The following is a 17,285-nucleotide window of genomic DNA, read 5'->3' as shown; positions in this document are numbered from 1 at the left end:
TTTTCTCATGTGCCTTTTAGCCATTCTGATTTCTTCTTTGAGAAAGTTTCTGTTCATTTCATCACCCCGTTTTCTGATGGGGTTGGATGTTGTCTTCTTGCAGAGTTCAGCCAGTGCCTTGTATATCCTTGATATCAGCCCTTTATCAGATGGGTATTGGGTGAATATCCTTTCCCATCCTGTGGATTATCCTATTATTGTGGTCACTGTTTCTTTAGAGGTACAGAAGCTTTTTAAGATAGTCCCATTTGTTTATCTCTGTTTCCACTTGCCTGATCAATGGCGAGTCATCTTTGAAGATACCTTTAGTTTCAGTGTCGTGGAAGGTTTTGCCGACCTTGTCCTCAATGTTCCTTGGGGATTCTAGGTCTGATGTTTAGGTCTTTAATCCATTTTGATCTGACTTTTGTACATGGTGATAGGTAGAGACCTGAGCCCATGTTTTTGCATGTTGCTGTCCAGTTTTGCCAGCACCATTTTTTAAAGAGGATTTCCTTGCTCCACTTCACATTTCTTGCTCTCTTACCAAAGATTAGATGGTCATATATTTGAGGGTGTGTGTAAGGATATTGAACCCTGTTCCATTGGTCTACTGTTCTGCCTTTGTTCCAGTACCATGGTGTTTTTTTTTTTTTTTTTTTTTTTTTGCTTTTTGGGTCACACCCGGCAATGCACAGGGGTCACTCCTGGTTCTACACTCAGGAATTACTCCTGGCGGCGCTCAGGGGACCATATGGAATGCTGGGATTTGAACCCGGGTCGGCCGCGTGCAAGGCAAATGCCCTACCCGCTGTGCTGTCACTCCAGCCCCACCATGCTGTTTTAATTATTACCGCTTTGTAGTAGAGTTTCTTTTCCCCCAAAATTGCTTTAGCTATTCGTGAGGGTTTGTTATTCCATATGAATTTCAGGAGTGTTTGGTCCACTTCCTTGAAGAATGTCATGGATATCTCTATAGGTATCGCATTGAATCTGTATAATGCTTTGGGGAGTATTGCCATTTGATGTCATGAATTTTAATGTAGGGTGTTTTTTTTTTTACTACTGTTTTTGACTTTTCCAAGCATACTGTAATTCTATTTATATTTAATTTATATTGTTTACAAATAAAATTTCTATTATGTCTTATGGTATTCTTTTTTATATATCCTACATGTAATTTGGTATAGTTAGCAGAGACAGGCTATAGTATTTAATTTCAACAAATTGTATATTGTTGGCTTTAGTTTCATTGAATAAAATAAAACTTTAAAGTTATTTAGTCATGGTTGAATGTCTTGGTGTGGAAACTTGAAAGTTAGTTTTCAATTTTCTGTTTATCAGTGTATTTTTTTTCTATAGCAAGGTAACATGTTACTTCAGTGTTGGATATTTATAGAGCATATTTCTTACTTAAAAATGCTTGTAATTATAGGCAAAGAGCAAGTTGAAAAACAGGACACTTTCATGGAAAAACTGATTACTCAGATCATACAAAATCTTCAAGTGAAAATTTCTAACATCCATATTCGTTATGAAGATGATGTAAGTATCTCAGTAGCTGATTTTAATTTTGTTATTTATTTGTATTTTGGTGTTTGTGATATCTGTCTTGTAGTGGCCAGTCTATCAGAAGCTGGCAATGAAGGGACACAATTGAAGATGAAATGGTCTTTCTGTTGTATAATTATAGTTGAAATCTGCAGTCTTTGTGTTTTAATTGCACCTTCCTAAAATGTTCAAACATTGGATAATGAAGGACAGTTCCTTCTTGCATTATAATCAACTTCTGGGGGGTGGGAGCTAGAAGTTGGCAGCTATGTATTTTTAAAGTGCTTTATGCTATATTTAAATCCTGGAAAGAGCATTGATGTCTAGGAATCAGTAGATCTGGAATTACTCATTTATTCTGTATATAACACAAACTTACTTGTTTTGTAATTGAATTGTGAGGGTTGGATTTTGTTGTGATTTTGTTTTTGGGCCACAGTTGGTGGTGCTTATTACGGCTTGCTCCTAGTTCTGCACCTAGGGATCACTCCAGGTTCTGGACAATATGTGGTGCCAGGAATTGAATCCAGGTCTGCCACATGCAAGGCAAGCACCCTACCTGCTATACTGCACTCTGGCCTGGGTTAAATATTTTCAATTAACTGAAAAACACTATACAGATACAATATTGTGTGATACTAATATACTGATATTTAATATTTCAACTAATATTAGTAGAAAGGACAGGAATAAGAATTGTTTCCCAAAGTAATAAAATTATTTTGAATGTATGAAATAGCATATATTTCAGAGAGTGAACTTTTACTTCTTTTCTCTTTAGATCACAAATCAGCACAACCCTCTGTCTTTTGGTATTTCTCTTCAAAATCTCAGCTTGGAGGTATTTTGTTTAAAATGAAATTTAACCATATTTAATTGTGTGATGTAGCTCATCAGACTATTGATTACTGTTCATGTTATGCCAGCAGCAGAAATAGACTTTGAAAGTGCATGGGTAGGGTTGAAACTGAGGTAAGTGTCTTCCTATATGAAAAAGTGACAATAAAATTTAACTGAAAATACATGGGACCCTTTATTATTCAGTGCTTAAAAAAACCTGAAATGCCTTTCACTTTTTTTTTTTAATTTTTTTATGGAATCACCATATGGAAAGTTACAAAGCTTTCAGGCTTAAGTCTCAGTTATACAATGCTCAGACACCCATCCCTTCACCAGTGCCCATGTTCCACCACCAGGAACCCCATTATACTTCCCCCCTACCGTGCCCCCCACCTCCTGCCTGTGTTGCTGATAAATTTCACTTTACTTTTCTCTTTACTTTGGTTACATTCAATATTTGAACAAAAACCTCACTATTATTGTTTGGAGTTCCCCCCCCCAAAGTCAGACCTGTTGAAAAGGAAGCATTTGATAATTTGTTTTACATTGCTGACAATGAAGAGATATGAGGTTTTGGATTTCTGTATTTTAGTAACTAAGTCCAGGGAAATTTCTGTCAGAAATTGCATCACTGCAAGCTTGTATCTCCCTTTTGTGGTTGTCAGAAGATGGCGGCCGGGGCTCAGTTCACAGTCTAGAGACATTTCTGCATGAAGATGCTGGTGCCCAAAGTAGTTTAGCTGGCCTCCAGGGCCATGGTTGTGCAGCAGTGGAGAGGCAGCAGCGAAGAGGCCACACATGTGTGGCTGCTGGGGTTACATCTCGGCGGAGGGCGGAGCCGGTACCTGCCTTTTGACTTTTAAATAAACACAAAATAAAAGTATATTTCAGAAATTTCGATAGTATAAAAATTATATGAAAAGAAATCACCAGTTCCCTCACTGTTATTAGTATAGTCATACTTACTTCCTGTCTGATTTTTCTTTTGTTGTTGTTTATGCCATTATACCAGATGATGCTCAGAGGCTCTTCCTAGCTTGGTGCTCAGGTGATAGTATGGGGTGCCAGGGATTAAGCCTGGGTCTTCTGCATGCAAAGCATAGGCTCACCTTGCGCTAGCTCTGCTGAGCCTCTTGTCTAGTATTTCAAGTTGAGATATTTTAAAATTACAGGAGATTATAAAACTTTTTCTTGTTCCAGAATTGAGAGTTAACCACGGATGGGGCTCACTGATAGAGTGCGTGTCTTGTATGTGGGAGACCTGGTTTAATCCCCGACTTCAGACACACCTCCTCTCCAGAATTGATCTTCCTTCCATCCTTCCTTCCTGTGTCCTCCTTCCCTCCCTCCGTCCATCCCTCCCTCCCTCCCTCTCTCCCTCTTTGCCTCCCTCTCACATGCCAGGCATGTGCTTTTCCCCTGAGCTACATCCCTGGCACCCCATACTATCTTTTTGTATGAAGTTTTAAAAAACTTTTTGTATGAAGTTTTAGGTACTTTCATTGGCATTGTATTCAGTTAAGACTTTATCAAGTTTAAATTGTTAATTTCCTCTGTTTTCAATCTTCCCTTCTACTCCAGAGATAAATATTCCAAGTATTTAAATGTACATAATACATCTTACAGGTTTGTTTGTGTAATATTGTGCATGATTATTGTACAGGTTCTGTTTTTCTCTTTAGGGCTGTGATGATGAGTTGGCCTTTGATCAGTTTCACTGTGTTATACTATTTCATTTATTGCATGCTTTTATTTTCTATTGGGATTTGGTCTATAATTTCTTATAAAAACTTGGTTTGTTTGCAAGCAAAAAAAAAAAAAGAAGACAGAAGTAATTAAGTAATGTTGAGTGTGATAAATTGTCCAGTACTTCTGTTAGATTGAAAAATAAGAGTGGAGAGTTGAATGCATGATTTGGCGTTGTGAGGTCTTTAGTAACCGACAACTGTCTTCGGCCATTCCTTTGACGGCCTTTGGAAACTGTTTCCTGCACCAGACTTGTTGACTTAAAAACTCACAAAGCTCTTCAGATGATTCACATTTCTGAAATACACATGATAACTCTGTTACCCTAGATGGCTACTACTTTTAGAATGTAGTCCATAGATTTGTTACAAAATAGTTCTATAATTCCTTTATAATCTAAACTCAGGTAGCATATAGGAGTTCGCCGTTTTCTTTGTTCTGCTCTATTTTCTCTGGCTGTATACTTGGCTATTTTAGTTTTTGTGTAATTTGCATTTGTTCTTACTCCTTTGACTTATAATTAATTCTACTCACATACCATTATTCCATTCATTAGATCAGATCTAATCACTTTCACACCCCTGGGTTGAGGTTGTGAATCTCCCTTGCCCTGTCTTTCCCTCTTTTGCTCTCCCTCTTGCAATTCCTTGGATTTTTAGGCCACACTTGGCAGTGCTCAGGGACTATTCCTGGCCCTGTGCTGAAGAATCATTCCTGTGGCTTGGTGGACTGTATAGGGTGCTGGGGATTGAGCCTGGGTTGGCCAAGTGCAAGGCCAAGTGCCTTACTTGCTGTACTGTCACTCTGCCCTTCTTCTACTTCTCTGTACTCCCTTCCCTTCTCAGCCTGTGCACTTGCTTACTTATTTAAAGCAGTTAGCCTGTTGAAGCTGCAACTCTCTGCTCAGTTAGTATTCTTTGAGTGTTAAAACATTAAAAGATGACATTTTTTATGTGAAATTGGTCTAAAGTGCTTCATAGATGTGTTTTATTCCTTTACCATTTCAGACATCTGTCATCTTCTTGCTATTTTTTCTTTTCAGACAACTAATCAGAACTGGGTTCCACATTTCCATGCGGACACCGAGAAACTATTTTATAAGGTAAAATTGGAATACTTAAAATTAGAATTAAAATTAGAATGTGGCTGTAACAAACTGAGAAAAGCAGATGCAGTGGAAGGTGTTTTGCAGTCACTGTTGCCCTGGCTCTGCTACCACCGGAATACCCACCCCTGCTCGTTCTCTGGTATCTGGATTTTTCCCTTCCGCTAGCTGGAAATTGGAAATGCTGGGGAACAGTTTAGCATCTCAGTGCTACATTCCTGGAGCATCCTGTAGAGGTTTGGGGGGAGTCCTGTGAGCATTTTAAATTGCATTTGGTGGGTCACCACCAGCCACATGTAGACTAGGTTTGAGGTTTCTGAACTTATGTGACCTACTGCCCCATTCTCAGAAAAAATTACCCAGTGCCCCCAGAAATCTACATGGATTGAACAAGAGAACAGTGCCTCCTCTCCCCCCTGGGTCTTGCTTGTAGTGGGGGTGGGGGGGTGGGTGAGGGGGCGGGTGGTGAGTGGTTGTGGTATTATTCACTTCAGAAAACACTGGATTAAGATTCATGTCAATTTTTAAAATTTTTCTTTTTTTTAAGTAAGGTAATTAAGACTTCCAAAGGTAGAACGTTTAAGATCCTTCAAACAAAACTCAAACATATAATAAGCTTGATTTAATTTCAGTTAATCCGGTTGGATAACCTTTTTGCCTATTGGAATGTAAAATCTCAGATGTTCTATCATGATGATTCTAAAATATCTTTGGTAAGTAAAATTTTTTTGTGATGTTTGTATACAAATTTGTTGGGATTTTTTTACATGATTTTATTCTTAGTTATTTATTAATATATAGTCAGTGTTTCTTTTTCTAGGAATTTACCCATTATTAATTATAAAATATGATATCCAAATTCATAATTAATCCAGATTAAAATTTGGATTAGTTAGTCCAAATTAATTCATAAGTTGAATTAATATTTTTTTGTCTGAATGCAAACATGTCTAAACATGTATGCATATATCATTTTTTGTTTGTTTGTTTTTTTTGGGCCACACCTGATGGTACATACTCCTAGCTCTGTGCTCAGGGATCACTCCTGGCGGGGCTCCATATGTGGTGCCAGGGATCGAACCCGGGTCGACTGTGCACAAGGCAAGTGCCCTACCTGCTGTACTGTCTCTCTGGTCCCATACACGTGTATCTTAATAGTCTCGTAGGGCAGGACATTTTTAACTTTTTCCCTTGAAGACCCCCTTTCTCCTGAGAATTTTTGAGATGACCCTGGGTATAAAGGTATATATACTAGTTGTAGAAACCAAAAATGGAGGGGGCGGATGTTTAGGTCACATCCAGTGGTGCTCAGGACTTACTGCTAAGAAATCACTACTGGTGGTGCCCAGGGAACCACATGTAGTACTGTGGATTGAATCTGGGTAAAACAAATTTTTAAGTTTGGGGCCCCCTACATTCAATTTTGGAAGGAGGGCATTGTTTTATGATAGTAGTTTAATACTATGTTGTCTAACTACCTAAATATTTTGCATAGTTGAGTCCTAAGCTAAACTTACAAGTTTGAGTTTTTTATTGCCAATAAACATTTTTCTTGTAAGTTGTGTTGAATAAAAATATGTTAACAGGAATAAAAGTAAAAGCAATTTGTCTTCTGGTAGGCCAACTTGAAGAACGGTATTGTGAAGGAAAATGCTGTTCCGAGAGGGTATGAATCTGGTGAGTATATTTCACAGGAGACGAATATATTTTGTTCAGTTATCACGAAGTATAATATCATGTAATTAGTATAAAGTAGTGCTACAAATTTTTAATCATTTTCATGTCACCATATTTCTTGTTAATTTTCTTTTGAGTTAAATGTACACACACTCACACACATGCAAGCCAAACACTTATCATTTGTGGTACGGAAGCCTTTGGGTATATTTCAGAGGTAAGGCAAAGGAAGTGTCAAATAAGGAGAGGATGTTCATGGTGCTGAAGTGTATTCTCATATAACTATGAGAAGCTCTGAAAGACATTTTTACATAATAATACAACTTAATGGGGCTGCTCTCTGTAGTGCGATACTGTTTTTAATATGCATCTAAATATTTTCTTCTTTAGGGCCAGGAAGTAAGGTCCTTGCACACCACCAACCCCTGTTAGGTCCCTGGTATTGCATTTGGTCCCCTGAGCAATGCCAGGAATGATCCCTTAGCTAGGCGGGTATGGCTCGGCCACCCCCTTCCATTTTATTTCTTATTTATGCTTCTTTATGGTTCCAAATTATCTGAAGTAAATATGTATATAGTAGTTAGGAATAAGCTGCTAAAATATACAGAGAAAAGAAATGCAATTTCTTTTCCCCTCAAGGTACCCAGTAAATATGATTGGTGATGGAGACTTTGTTCCTTGATTTAGCTGCCTGATGTCATTAATAGCAGAACATCCTTCCTGAAATTATTTTCTTGGCTCTAGCTATATATTTTTCTGTATCATTCTAATTTTGTGATTATTAATCCCTGAAATGGTTCTTATAGTTACTTTACTTATTTTTCTTTTTTTTCTTACTTTGTTTTTTTGGGTCACATCCGGCAATGCACAGGGGTTACTTCTGGCTCTGCACTCAGGAATTACCCCTGGTGGTGTTCAGGGGACCATATGGGATGCTGGCAGTTGAACCCGGGTTGGCTGCGTGCAAGGCAAAGGCTCTACCCACTGTGCTATCGCTCCAGCCCCCTACTTATTCTTTTTAAGGTTGTGAATAGGCTTTGTTTTCTTGACTCTCTTCTCTGTGGAAACACCATCAATGGATGAGACTGTCGTGTTGGATTGTTTCTTTGCCTTCTTGGTTACTTGCTGCTTTGTTAGTCAGGATCCTGAGAAGAGAGAAACTGCATGTAACTTGAACAAGGGAAGTTTGGTCTAAAGAGGAGCTACAGTGGTATTGGAGAAGCAGAGGGGTACAGAAAGAATTCTGTGATTGAAGAGGACAGGAGGTGGAGGTAGAAGCAGCTGCGCTGACCTCTTGGCTGGAGAAGCAGGAGCCTGGCTCTGGGGCTTACTGGGAATCCTCTCAGGGGGTCCAGCCAGCAAAGTGTGAAGGAGCCTTTGGGACCCTCAGGAAGAATTGTCTGATGAGGTTCCCTACTCCAGAAGTGCTTGGCAGAGAGCTGGGGGGTGGGGGTGCTTGTTGCCCCCTGCCTGTGGGTGTGCAGTGCAAAAGCCTGCACTGACTGCCTTTGGTCACAGCTGCTGGCGCCTGCCCTGGGCCAGCCTCCTTTCATAGGGGTTCTGGGTAGAGCCAGGCCCAGGGGCCAGCCAGAACAAGAACTGGGGATTGGGCCCATGGGTCCAGGACACCGAATGCCTTCCTCCTGCGCTATCTCCCCAGAGCCTTCTACTGCTGAAGGTGAATTGCCCAGCTGGAAAAGAAGAAATAAGACCCGAAATGATCTTTCAGAGCAGATGTGAAGTGGGGGTTTAAGGTCTCAGGTAGTGAACTGATGGCTGGAATAGCTGCTGGAGAGGTCAGGGGAAATGGAGCGTTTCTTTTATTTCTGTTTGTTTAGTGGGGAGCAGTTTAGGCTCTGATGGCAGTGGTGAAGTAGAACCTTGAGAAGGGGAGAGAGAGAAGGGAGAGTTCCAGGTCAGTATGTGTGAAAGGTGATGAAAGTCAGCACACATGTGACATGTTTTGCAACAGGCAGGAGCACGGCCAGTTTATTTGCATTAGAGTTGATTAATGAGAGACATCCTAGTGCCAGGTTGAGTAAATGTGGTTGATGATAGTCACTGTCACTGTCACTGTCATCCCGTTGCTCATCGATTTGTTCGAGTGGGTACCAGTAACGTCTCTCATTGTGAGACTTATTGTTACTGTTTTTGGCATATCGAATATGCCACGGGTAACTTGCCAGGCTCTGCTGTGCAGGCACGATACTCTCAGTAGCTTGCCGGGCTCTCAGAGAGGGGCGGAGGTTGGCCGCATGCAAGGCGAACACCCTACCACTGTGCTATCGCTCCAGCCCAAGTTGATGATAGTGACTTATGGAATTCTTTTCTGTATTCCTCCTCTCTTCCAGGAGGTTTTTGGAGAGAGAAGATGCTCTGAAATAGCCTGTGTTGGGAAATGATAAACTGAATTGATTTGTGTTCTCACACTGTGCTTTGTGTTTGCATCAGTATGACCTAGGCTGGAGCAATAGCACAGCGGGTAAGGCATTTGCCTTCCATGTGGCTGACTTGAGTTCGATTCTTCCATCCCTCTTGGAGAGCCCAGCAAGCTACTGAGAGTATCCTGCCCGCATGGCAGAGCCTGGCAAGCTCCCCATGGTGTATTCAATATGCCAAAAACAGTAACAACAAGTCTCACAATGGAGACGTTACTGGTGCCCGCTTGAACAAATTGATGAACAACGGGATGACAGTGCTAGGACAGTGCTACAATGTTATGCCAATATGACCTGGAAAACTTGTTAAAAAATTACTGGGCTAGGAAGATAGTTAAAAGGTTTACTAGGCAAGCAGGAGCCTTGAATTTTATCTTGTTCACTACATGCACCTCTGGGAGTAATCCTGAAGTCGAGAGTGGGAATACTCCGTAAACACTGCCACGTGTATCCAGTGACAGGAGAAGTTCATTCTAAGGTGTATCCAAGACATACTGAACTTGTGGGAGTGAGGCTCGGTATTCTAGATCTGTGTAAGACCAGCAACAAGATTCTGATGAATGCTAGAATAGTACAACATCAGAAACTTTTCTGGGTTCTCAAGGATAGCCAAATTTCTTTTGTTAAGGGCCACATAATTTGTATTTTTCAGCCATATATTCGATATCACATATTCTTTTTGAAAGTGTAAAAATCAGAACTGGAAAGACAACACAGAAGGAAAGGCACTTGTCTTGCACATGGAAGACCCCACTTGTCTCCCTAGCACTACAGATGGTTCCCCCAAACACTTCCTGGGCCGCTCCTGAGTCAGAGTAGTTCTGAACTGGGTGTATCCTCCAAAAATACTAAACAAAAAAAATAGTGAAAGTATGAAACTCATTCCTAACTTTCCTGGTTGTCCAAAAATAGACTCATCCTGGATTTAGCTTATCGGTAGACTAATGTTATGCTGTATGATTGGTCTCAGCCTTGAGGACAGGACCCACTTATGTTTATTACAGTGTAGTGAAAGAGTTGATGGGAGAGGCCATGGTTTGGGAAGTACATATTGAAATTAGAGTTGGAGAGCTAAAGTCTTAGTTGGGGAGAGGTCTCATCCCAAAAAGGGCAGGTATGGCTTTACAGAGAAGGGCTTAGGGGTCCAACCCGAGTGCTCCACGATCAGCTGAGCACCATCAGGAGACCCTCTGAGAAGCACACTCGGGTTTGGAACCCCTTCCTGCTCCACGGGTCCCCCATTTTGGGAAAATTAATAATCCTAATGTTCAGATTCTTGAAAGTCCTTCAAGGCTGCGGCTCCCACACACTGCTGGGGAGGGCAGCTGTTCTGAGGTCAGCTCTCAGGTTCGAGTGTAACCTTGCCCAACAGCTCAGCTCAGGCCCAGCGGGGCTGGAGATCCTAGAGCGACACTCATGGCCTTGAGGGTGGGTATGGAGTGTAGGGCTCCAACTCAGGGCCTCCGATATGCAGCCTGTGAGCCATCTCCTCCCCAGGAGTGTTGTCTGACTTGTATACTCATAAATAGTTCTTTATTCTCGCCACTCATTTATGTTCCGCCTTTTCTCACTTGTAACTTTATCGCTTATTTTTTTTCACTTTATTGCTTATTGTTGTGTCTAGATGCCATGATAAATTTTACCTATCTCCAGTTGATAAAAGTCCTGTTTTATTAAAATTAAAAGCAGTTTTGAATGACTAATGTGTAAAAGAATGAAGTGCGAGGCTGCTGGCATAATTAAAACTACTAGTATGGTTGGTATTTTTGTATATAAATTAGCATATGGTTAATAGTTGACCTCCATATTCTCTTATCACTGGTCTCCTGTGTTACTCATTTTGGCACAGAATACAAAAGGTTGAGAGAAAATCCTTAGATTTTAGGTTGAAACAAGGTTATATAACCTGATCAAACTCACTGATCTTCTCTCACTTATGTTTTACTCCTTTAGCTTTCTTAAGGTGCATGGACCCTTTAAACCTACACTTTGAATAAAATATTTTTTACTGTTTTGTTTCTGGGTCACACTCAGCAATGCTCAGGGGTTACTCCTAGTGGTGCTCGGGAACGTATGGAATGAGAACCGTATGGAATGGGAATTCAACATCATGAGGTCAGCAGTGTGCAAGGCAAATGAATTGCCCCACCCGTTGTACTGTCATTCTGGTACTTTATTAGAATTATTTTATTGAATTACTTTAGTGTGTTTCTACTTGTAAGAGTTTATGTTGATGTTTTGAGAGGAGTTCATTTGGCCTTTGCTGTCCATTCAGAAAACATTGACTATATAGGCAGGATAGAGATAAAATAATATTCTTTGCTAATCAAAAGTTTATTTGAGCAAATTTTAGATAATTTAGCTACTGTAGAAAGAATACATAAAACTCACTTATTTTACCTTTTAGTAATTTGAGTTTCTTGAAACCTAATGCAGTTAAAAATTTGTGTTAAAAAAAATTGTGCTGCTTTTCAGTATTTCGTCCTATATCTGCTGATGCCAAACTTCAGATGAATCGCCGGTCAGATTTTGACTTTTCTGCCCCCAAAATGAACCTAGAAATTGAGTTACATGACATAGCAATTGAATTTAAGAAATCTCAGGTAATTTTTGTGTCTGTGTGTGTGTTGTGAAAATGCAAATTGTGGGTCTGTGAAAAGAAGAACTAAGATTTTGTTTGTTTGGTTTGGTTTTGGGCCACACAGGAAACACTCCTGGTGGTGCATGGGGCCAGATGGATTGCCGGGGATTGAGCCCACATTGGCCTTTTGCAAGACAAACACCCTACCCATTTACTATCTCTTTGGCTGCCAGCAGAACTAAGATTTTCATTATGTTGGTGGTGGTATTACTGTTTGGGTATTGAATCCAGTCTCAAATATAAGAGAGGAATATACTTCACTGTTGAGCCATATCTCTGGCCTCAATTTTAAATGGAATTTAAGTTATCTTATAACATTTATGATTGAATAAACTTAAAATTTGAATTACTTAAGAGTTTTAATTTTTTTTTAATAGTATTTCAGTGTTATGGAACTTCTTGAATCAATTGATATGATGACACAAAATCTGCCATACAGGAAATTCAAACCTAATGTACCTCTTCATAAAAATGCAAGAAAATGGTAAACTATCAAATATATATGTATCTTTTGTTTTATTGAATCACCGTGAGATATAGTTACAAGCTTTCATGTTTGAGTTACAATCACACAATTGTCAAGTATTTTTTAGAAAATGGAATAAAAATGAATTTCTTGACTTTAGAAGAAAATTTTAAAAGTCTATTATAAACTATAATTTGATTTGTAGCTGAAAATTATTTTTATTTGAAAACAAACCACATTGACTTAATGGATTCTTTTAAACAATTTATAATTGGACATACTGAAGTATCATTCACATATCTTTTTGAATTACTAAATGTTACATCACATTTTGTTATTTAGCAGTGTCATTAGACAGATTTTCAAAATCATACCAGATTTATTAGACCTGCATTATTAAACTTGTATTGGAACCATGAAAATGTTATGGGAATCTATAAATTATAATCTGTTTAAAAATACAAACATATTGTTAATTCATTAAACGTTTGCCTATTTTTTTTTAGAACTGACAGTTGACTAAATTGTCATTTGGGAGAGTTAGATATTACCTGACAGTATTCAGTATGTTGTGTAGAGCTATGTTATGTTTATCATAACAAAACTTAATATATTTTCTAATTTTCAAAATGAATGATAAAATTAATATATTAATACAAGAAGGGTTGGGAGAACGCATATTCCAGTCTGTATTATATATGCTAGAGAAATTGCAGTATTGTCAGTATTTATGCTATTGGTTTGAACGTATTAATTGTATGGGTTTTGTGTTTGCTTTTTTACTAGGTGGGCTTATGCTATACATGGAGTCCTTGAAGTAAATGTTATCCCCAGGTTACAGATGTGGTCATGGAAGCATATTATAGAACATAGGCTAAAAATGAAACAATATAAAGAACTGTATAAAAAAAAGCTAACAATAAAGAAGATATCTGCCGAAATTCTCAACTCTTTGGAGGCAAGCATTAAAAAAAAAAATTTGTTGAATATTTTGTACTATGGAACTCAGTTATTAGAGACTAACGCCTCTGATTTCCTTGTTCTAACTTTGACATTGTGTTTTTTCTTAATCTTTTTGTATTCAAACTTTTACTTTTTGAGTTAAAATTTAAAAAATTGTTAATACTGTGATTTGCAAAACCATTCATACTTGAGTTTCAGGGATACAGTGTTCTAACCCCAACCCCATTCCCAGTGTTAACAACCTTCTCTCGTGTCTCCAGTTTCCCTCCTATCTCCAGCACCCTCCTGCCCCCACCTCCTTGACAGGGACATTTTTAAGTTTGTTTGGATCCAATGCAATCTTTTTGATTCAGATATATCACACCTGTACACTACTGATGTATCTGAGACCCCTGTCCCCTGCGCCTCTTACCTATTATTCACCTCTTCTAAATCCCACCTCAGTTTATTTCCTTCCCTGTCCTTCTCAGTTCTATAATCTAGGGGCCAGGGTGATCTAGGTAGCCCCGCGTTGAAACCTTGCATTCACTCTGTGCTTAAGCTTCCCTCCAGAAACTGGGAAGCTCTTTTCCACCAAAGTTCTTTCCCCTTTCTCTTTTTCCTTTTCTAGTATTTCTATAATTTGGAGATTAGTCTTCTTGCTGTTATTTATTAATTACCTTATTCATTTTTCTTTTGCCATTTCATTATTGATACTGACTTTTATTTTGCCTTTAAATTTGTTCATCTGGTTCTCTGCATTCAAAATTTTGTTTCTGTGGCTTGTTATTGTTTATTTTTATTTTTGAAAAATTTTATTTCCTCTTACACATTATATAAACATTGTGGTTTATATTGTTGTTCATGATGATTTATTATTGACATTCAATATGCCAACACCAGTCTCACCACGATTGCACCTTTCCACCACCATTATCTCCAATTTTCCCAAGCGCTCCTTAAGCCTGCCCCTATAGCAACCCTCAAAATAAATAAATACAATTTATTTTATATTGCTTGTTATGATTTGTTAAACGAATGATCACAAAGTGTTTCCTCAGCAGAAAGTCAGTAAAGATTGTTGTGTCTCACCATGGAGCCATTAAGCCCTTGCATAAGAGATTACTAAATGTTGTTATAGGTTTAGCCTTCTGTGTTGATATTTTATTAATGAGACTGGGTGCCTTCCTCATTACATCCCATTCAATCTGGTGTGCTACTCTAGGTTTAATAGTGTTGTAGAATTTGAGATGTCAAGTACTCCAGGAAGTCCACAATATTTTAACAGGGTGATATAGCTGGACTTACATTTTTATAAGTGGATGGCAGACTGGGGACTTGCAGATGAGTGCCCGGGCTTCTGGAAGCACAGGGAGATGTGGGGAAGTAGCCCGTCCCTGACTCCATGAAAGCTTTGAGATTTCAGTCACAAAACCTGCATACCTGAGTTTTTCAATGAATTTGTGGATGAGGCTTATCTGAGTAATGGGGCCCAGTGGGGGTTTGGCAGCAGTTTTGAAGTGTGGAGGTTTTCATCTGCCGGGGCTTTGTTTGGGCGGGCCCTGAGCTCACCTGCCCCCTCTCTGGGGTGCACTGGATGATTCTGCATCGTGCCGGGTCTGAAAGCATCTCTGCAATTTGTCAATCTCATTTGAGATTTATTTATGAGTCTCTGGGTCATAGCCAGTGAATGAGTTTAACATGGCTCCAGAGGTGGGTCATCAGATCAAACTCTGAGTTCGATCCCTCGAGCCCCATCTGGTCCCCCAAGCTTGCCAGGAGTGATTCCTGAGTGCAGAGCCAGGAGTAACCCCTGAGCATTGCTGGCTGTTGCTCTTCGTTCCCTTATCCTCTCCCCCACCCCCCAAAAAAAGGCAACAAATAAAAGAGCCAGAGGCCGCCGCCTGAACATCCTCAACTCCAGCTGTAGCCCCGAAGCCGCTGTAGCTGTCATAGCCATCGCAGGGAGGGCAATCCCTATTGTCATTTTTTAGCTCCTTTCATTCCATTTGGGTGGATTCTTTGATTCTCTTAATCAGGTTCTGTAGTTGATTGAATTTCTCTTCCAGTAACTGCTTAATCTCCACAACTGTTGCAGAGTGTTGATTTGAGGTTCCTCCTGACCGGGCTTGAAGATTTTGATGAACTTAGGACTTGCCAGGACTTCTGTCCTGTCTGCCAGTAGTTTCATGGTTTTGTGGGTGACAGTAGAGCTTTAGATTTCTGGTGACCTGCGTTCTGATCTGATCAGTTGTCTATATTAAGAAACTACGACTGTTATCTAGACTTTTCAGTTCAGTGTAATGATGGTATTTGGTTATAATAGGAAGGTGTATATCTGTTCCCGTCACTTGGGTTACTATGAGGGATTTTGTCACTGAATTAATACTCTTTAGTTCCCCCACCTGACCAGAGTGTGTGGGTGGGTGGAGTAATGCATTTAGCATCCATGGTACTGTGTTTTGGTGCAGCCGTGATGCTAGGGAAGGCGTCCTCAGTGGCCAGGCCGAGAGGACTGTCCAGTTGTCCAGTTCTTTCAGCACACCAGCCGGGAGTTCTAGAATTGATCCCGGGGAGTGGGCTGATGCAGATGATGGCAGGGCCCCAGGAGTCACAGCTAAGAGGTGTCTCTGTGTCCATGCTCAGAGAAGGGCAGGATTCTTAGATTGAGCTTTGTTTGTGTGACATTATTATGGCTTTTTATATTCAATTTATATTCAATTTTATATATTAGTGAAGTTTGCATGTTTATAGTCCATCTGTCTTTCCCTCCTTTCCTAGTTTTACTGTCTCTCAAGTTCTAGTAATTTGCATTTCTTGTTGAAACTTAACCAATCTTCTTTTTCTAGCCAGAGTTATTTTTCTCTTAAGGTTTTTTTGTATTCTAGTTTTCACCAACAGCTTTATATTTATTTATTTTAAAAAATTTATTTTATTGAATCACCATGTGGAAAGTTACAAAGCTTTCAGGCTTTTGTCTCAGTTATACAATGCTTGAACACCCATCCCTTCACCAGTGCACATATTCCACCACCAAAAGCCCGTATACCTCCCACCCCCCGACCCCCCCACACCCGCCTGCGTAGTTGATAAATTTCACTTCACTTTCTCTTTACCTTGATTATATTCTATATTTCAACACAAAGCTCACTATTGTTGTTGAAGTTCCCCCCCCAAAAAACAGCCCTGCTGAAAAGAAAGCATTTGATAATTAGTTTTCCATTGCTGAGAATGAAGAGATATGAAGTATTGTGGCCACGCGGTTTGGGATTTCTGTATTTTAGTATTTTAGTAACACTAAGTCCAGGGAGATTTATGTCAGAAATTGCATCATTTCCCTTCCTGGCGTAGCATGGGGCTATGGTTTAGTTCACAGTCTAGAGACATTTCTGCAAGAATCTGTTGGTACCAAAAGTAGTCTAGCTGGCCTTTGGATTGTGGTCGATCAGCAGCAGAGCGGCCACACAAATGTGTGGCCACCTGGGTCGCATCTCGGTGGAGAGCACACCAGTATCGCCCCCCATCCCGAGATCACCCGCGTGTCCCGAACAGCTTTATATTTAATTCTGCATGTTGAGATTTCTCTCATTTTATTTTTAGCATTGTTGGGGTTTCTACTGAGGTTTCTTTTACAACTTAGAGGGGACGAGCCTTTTTAATTAATGCAGTCACATTCTGGATCCAGATCAACATCAGATGAAGAGTAGTCTCCTTGAGATTGAGATTCACTTACATTTTTTGTTATGGGAAGTTTTCAGAAGCACATTCCTGTTTGGCCGTTAGAAATGGTTAGAAGTGAAGAAGTGAAATGGTTAGAAGCTTTTATAGTGGTTACTCATGGTTTGGTTTCGGCTCTTGAACCTTCCAGTTGTTGAGTGGACATTGGAGCCACAACTCAGT

General features: G+C 39.7%; 1 protein-coding gene across 1 annotated transcript in view; it reads left to right on the top strand.

Moving 5' to 3' along the window:
- The window catches only part of VPS13A (vacuolar protein sorting 13 homolog A), a 224,877-nt gene that overhangs the window by 37,263 nt on the left and 170,329 nt on the right, over positions 1 to 17,285 (top strand). Inside the window, exons 6-13 of the mRNA XM_055124029.1 lie at positions 1,415 to 1,524; positions 2,312 to 2,371; positions 5,159 to 5,218; positions 5,854 to 5,934; positions 6,841 to 6,898; positions 11,812 to 11,939; positions 12,355 to 12,461; positions 13,230 to 13,401. Of these exons, the coding sequence (XP_054980004.1) occupies positions 1,415 to 1,524; positions 2,312 to 2,371; positions 5,159 to 5,218; positions 5,854 to 5,934; positions 6,841 to 6,898; positions 11,812 to 11,939; positions 12,355 to 12,461; positions 13,230 to 13,401 (776 nt within the window). The remainder of the gene's footprint in view (positions 1 to 1,414; positions 1,525 to 2,311; positions 2,372 to 5,158; positions 5,219 to 5,853; positions 5,935 to 6,840; positions 6,899 to 11,811; positions 11,940 to 12,354; positions 12,462 to 13,229; positions 13,402 to 17,285) is intronic.

The sequence above is a fragment of the Sorex araneus genome, chromosome 1, assembly GCF_027595985.1.
Source record: "Sorex araneus isolate mSorAra2 chromosome 1, mSorAra2.pri, whole genome shotgun sequence".
NCBI lineage: Eukaryota > Metazoa > Chordata > Mammalia > Eulipotyphla > Soricidae > Sorex > Sorex araneus.
Note: the sequence above shows the minus strand (reverse complement) of the source record. Positions and strands in the feature narration are given on the sequence as shown.